The sequence below is a fragment of the Tachysurus fulvidraco genome, chromosome 18 (assembly GCF_022655615.1).
Source record: "Tachysurus fulvidraco isolate hzauxx_2018 chromosome 18, HZAU_PFXX_2.0, whole genome shotgun sequence".
Classification (NCBI taxonomy): Eukaryota; Metazoa; Chordata; class Actinopteri; order Siluriformes; family Bagridae; genus Tachysurus; species Tachysurus fulvidraco.
In genome coordinates this window covers 14,796,491-14,801,570 of record NC_062535.1, presented here as the reverse complement: position 1 = coordinate 14,801,570, position 5,080 = coordinate 14,796,491, and the positions used below count along the sequence as shown (strand labels likewise).

The 5,080-nt window shown below is 42.8% G+C and overlaps 1 protein-coding gene across 2 annotated transcripts in view; it reads right to left on the bottom strand.

Moving 5' to 3' along the window:
• arl6 (ADP-ribosylation factor-like 6) overlaps positions 1–4,870 on the bottom strand; it is a 7,779-nt gene extending 2,909 nt beyond the window's left edge. The window contains exons 1-5 of one of the 2 annotated variants that reach the window (XM_027178925.2): positions 4,672–4,870; positions 2,999–3,263; positions 2,771–2,832; positions 2,623–2,691; positions 2,384–2,478 (exon numbers count right to left, since the gene is read on the bottom strand). In XM_027178925.2, coding sequence (XP_027034726.1) covers positions 2,384–2,478; positions 2,623–2,691; positions 2,771–2,832; positions 2,999–3,121 — 349 coding nt within the window. In that variant the 5' untranslated portion in view covers positions 3,122–3,263; positions 4,672–4,870. The remainder of the gene's footprint in view (positions 1–2,383; positions 2,479–2,622; positions 2,692–2,770; positions 2,833–2,998; positions 3,264–4,671) is intronic. The other variant, XM_027178924.2, reaches the window with a different exon arrangement.
• Between the last annotated feature and the right edge of the window lie 210 nt (positions 4,871–5,080).

Sequence of the window (5,080 nt, the reverse complement as noted above, 5' to 3'; positions counted from 1 at the left end):
CGAACGACGACCAGGACGACGAGAGCGAACGCGACGACCAGGACGACGAGAGCGAACGCGACGACCAGGACGACGAGAGCGAACGCGACGACCAGGACGACGGGAGCGAACGCGACGACCAGGACGACGGGAGCGAACGCGACGACCAGGACGACGAGAGCGAACACGACGACCAGGACGACGAGAGCGAACAGAGCCAACACGACGACCAGGACGACGAGAGCGAACGACGACCAGGACGACGAGAGCGAACGCGACGACCAGGACGACGAGAGCGAACACGACGACCAGGACGACGAGAGCGAACGCGACGACCAGGACGACGGGAGCGAACGCGACGACCAGGACGACGAGAGCGAACACGACGACCAGGACGACGAGAGCGAACGCGACGACCAGGACGACGAGAGCGAACGCGACGACCAGGACGACGAGAGCGAACACGACGACCAGGACGACGAGAGCGAACGCGACGACCAGGACGACGGGAGCGAACGCGACGACCAGGACGACGAGAGCGAACACGACGACCAGGACGACGAGAGCGAACAGAGCCAACACGACGACCAGGACGACGAGAGCGAACGCGACGACCAGGACGACGAGAGCGAACACGACGACCAGGACGACGAGAGCGAACACGACGACCAGGACGACGAGAGCGAACAGAGCGAACACGACGACCAGGACGACGAGAGCGAACAGAGCCAACACGACGACCAGGACGACGAGAGCGAACGCGACGACCAGGACGACGAGAGCGAACGCGACGACCAGGACGACGAGAGCGAACGCGACGACCAGGACGACGGGAGCGAACACGACGACCAGGACGACGAGAGCGAACACGACGACCAGGACGACGAGAGCGAACAGAAGCTAACACGTACGACCAGGACGTACTATATCTAACATATCCAACACTACTACCATTACTACTATATCTAACTCTACTACCATTACTACTATATCTAACTCTACTACCATTACTACTATATCTAACTCTACTACCATTACTACTATATCTAACTCTACTACCATTACTACTGTATCTAACTCTACTACCATTACTACTATATCTAACACTACTACCATTACTACTATATCTAACACTACTACCATTACTACTATATCTAACACTACTACCATTACTACTATATCTAACACTACTACTATTATTACTATAGTATTATACTATTATTACTATACTATACATCGCATATACATAACAGCACAGTGAAATTCTTTCTTCACATATGCCAACTTTGGAGGTTGGGGTCAGAGCACAGGGTCAGACATGATACAGCACCACTGGAGCAGTGAGGGTTCAACAATGGCAGCTTGGCAGTGCTGGGGCTTGAACCCTTATCCTTTGACCAACAACCCAGAGCCTAACTGCTTGAGCTTATCCTATTACAATCATGAATAAACATCTAGAACAATTACTACTACTCATTTCACTGCCACTACCATTTCTATTATCTTTACTACCGTGACCATTACTAAAACAACACAATCTTTTTCCTTGCCACAATTACCTCAGGCTTGATCGTTAGGGATAAATTGAGATTAATACAAATAAATCTACATAAAAATGTTCTGTTCTGTAAAGATGCTTCTTCAGCTACAACTCTCACTACAACTACTGCTGCAAATGCTAGTCCACCTACTCAGATCACTACATACAGTACTGCGCAAAAGTTTTAGGCAAATGTGAAAAAATGCTGTAAACAAAGAATGCTTTTAGAAATATAAATAACGAGTGTTTATTTCTGTCAATTTACAAAATGCAAAGTGAGCAAACAAAAGAAAAATCTAAATCAGATCAATATTTGGTGTTACTACCTTTTGCCTTCAAACCAGCATGAAGTGATGGCACGACCCCCACAGAGCCCTGATCTTAACATCATCCAATGTGTCTGGGATTACATGAAGAGACAGAAGGATGTGAGAAAGCCGACATCCACAGAAGATCTGTGGTTAGTTGACCAAGATGTCTGGAACAACCTACCAGCCTGTGTAAGTGTACCTAGAAGAATTGCTGCTGTTTTGAAGGCAAAGGGCAGTCACAGCAAATATTGATTTGATTTAGATTTCTCTTTTGTTCATTCACTGCATTTTGTTCACTTATGAAAATAAATGTTTAACACTTCCATTTTTGAAAGCATTCTTTGTTTACTGCATTTTTCCACACCTGCCTAAAACTTTTGCAGAGTACTGTACAAACAACCACGAGTACTACAAGTTTTACCACTACAACTACAACCATTACTACCACAGAGGGTACTACTAATAAATGTGATGGTTCAAGCAAATGGTTCGTGTTTCGTGGGGGAGTTGAATTCCACAAGGACATTTTATAAAACCAAGCAAAGACCCTCACCAGGATGGTTAAGCAGAGTATCCAGCTCTTCTTTGGCAACCACCATTCTTAGCTTATCACTGCTGTCGATGACAAATATGATGGCCTGTCCTTCCCTGGACAAACAAAGGGGAATATGTGGTAGTATATTTAGAGAAATCACACAGATGTGCATGACAGAATGTCAGGGTTAGAAGGAAGACAATGATGTAGACAGTGCAGCTTATTGTGACTCTGACAGTAGCAGTTGTTCCACTTACTTGTAATAGTGCTCCCATAGGTTTCTATACCTGCCTTGGCCTGACATGTCAAACACCGTGAACGACAGACTGTAAAGACAACAAGCTGGTCAGGGCATAAACATGAAAGAAAAAACTCCAGAAAGATAGAAACAGTGTCTGTGCTCACCTTGATGTCTTGAATTTCTCTATGCTAAATCCTATAGTGGGAACGATGTCTTGTGCTTGAGCCTGTAGGGAGACATTGCTTAACATGGAAATCTTTTTCAAAAGTATTTTTAAACAGTGCTAGATGGCAAACAACCAAGATGTTACAGTGTATTTAGAGGTGAATGTATAATAATGTAGTGCAGTTGTTTAAAAACACTCATCCTTATCGTGTGAGAGCGATAATTACGTTGGACGGCTTCAGCTGATTGATGATGGTGGTCTTTCCGCTGTTATCTAGACCCAAACAAAGCACGTTCACCTCCTTCTTCTTCAGGCCCAGCCATCCAGCCAGCTTGTCGAAGAGCCCCATTGGCCTTTTTTTAGTTTAGATATCAGTGACTCTGTTCAAAGCAAAATGTTCAAAGCTCAGAGGGCTCAGCTGCAGTGCGCCGACATGCTGGTGGTTCGTCGTCTGTAAACACTCAGTCAAAGGCTTGCGAGGACATAAAAAGCTATAAAATAAACACACCATACTGGCAGTCTGTTTTTTTTTTAGAATTTAAAACACATTTTAGACAATGCTATGGTATGGGAGCAGGTTGGAATTATAGTGCCATCTGCTGCATGTAAGACAAACTGCAATGAAACTGACATTTGTTGCTGATTTGTTCCTACAGAAGATGTTGAGTGTCTTATTGGCATGCACAATATCCAAATTGTAATTCTCAAGAAATTCTGTACAGTTTCATTTAAGCTTATGTTTTTGTTTCAGTTACTTTGTCTCGGCTAGAAAGGTAATAGTTGATTATTTCAGGACGTGCCACAAATCTGTTTGTTCAAACAAGTCATAATAATAAACAAACTATTATCTCATTTTGTACAAGATAGAATTTGCAAATTCTATTCTATAAATACCAAGTAAATGTGATTTTTTTTCTCTCTCGATATGATACGAAACCTGTGAGCATCTACCTTTAACAATGTCAAGAACCTTGGTTTCCTGTTGTTAACTCCAAACAGAAAGTCTCGGCTCTTATCGAACATCATAAGCTCTAATGTTTCTAATGGGTTCCAGTCAGACTGAAAGTCACTGGGTTCAGAGTAACTGGTTTGGGATGGTTCTGGATGGCCTCGGGACTAACCTGAGGTCAGCACACACTCATAAGAATAAAACATGTGGTACGTGGTAGCCTAGTGGTTAAGGTGTCGGGCTACCAATCGGAAGGTTGTGAGTTCGAATCCCACATCCACTAAACTGCTGCCAATGTTGGGCCCCTGAGCAAGGCCCTTAACCCTCAATTGCATATATCAGTTGTATAAATGAGATGATGTAAGGTATATCTTCTTTAATTGAGACAACCACCATAATTACAACATCGTTAGTCCTTAAATCGTTATCAGCATGTGTTTATTTAAAGGTGCAGAAGGTGAAATCTATATATCTATGACGTAAACAAGCATTCTGGATAGTTATGTGTACAAATAAGAAATAATAATAATAAAAAAACATCTTTAAAGCTCTTGACCCTAAACAGCACCAGTGCAAACTGCTATTTTTATGCTGTATACCTTTACCGTCTGTTTTATTTACGTTTTTAAGCTACATTATGTTGGTTAAGCTAATCATTCTTGTGGTATCTGGCTGTGGATCATTTCAACACGTCTTTACGACACAGAGCTCGCGCAGATTTCAGACTTAATCCGATGAGCTACTTAGCTTCTCGGCTAGTTTAGTTAGCTAGCTCTGGACCTTGTGTATAACCCTTATGACCCAGCTATTTTATATACTTAGGGTTTAGTCTAATTTAGATAACTATCTCGCTTACACACGGCGCACGTTTTCTGTCGCGTTCCGTCTGTTTATTCAGATACGCGTTGTTAGCATGTTGGCTAATGCAGACGAAACAAAACAAAACTTACCTTGTTTTTTTTTAGTGCTGGTTTGCTGCAGTTATAACTGCAGTTCACACCAATCTGCGGTGTAAATAATGAAATCTCATGTCAGAATAACCACATATTAGTGCGAATAACCAGACATTTGGCACAAGGCGCTGCTTTAGGTATGTTGGTTGACGCTGCGTTGCTTAGTGATCAGAGCGGAACTGCGCATGCGCATGCGTGCAGCATGTCTGTGTTCAAAATGCACGTTTCTGTTCAAGTCAATTCAAATTTATTTGTATAGAGGTTTTTACAATGGATGTCGTCTCAGAGCAGCATTAAAGAACATAAACATAGAACAAAAAATTATTATAAAGAATAATAATACTAGATAATATTAGATATATTTAAATGTCTGTGTTTTTATCCCCTATGAGCAAGTCTGAGGTGA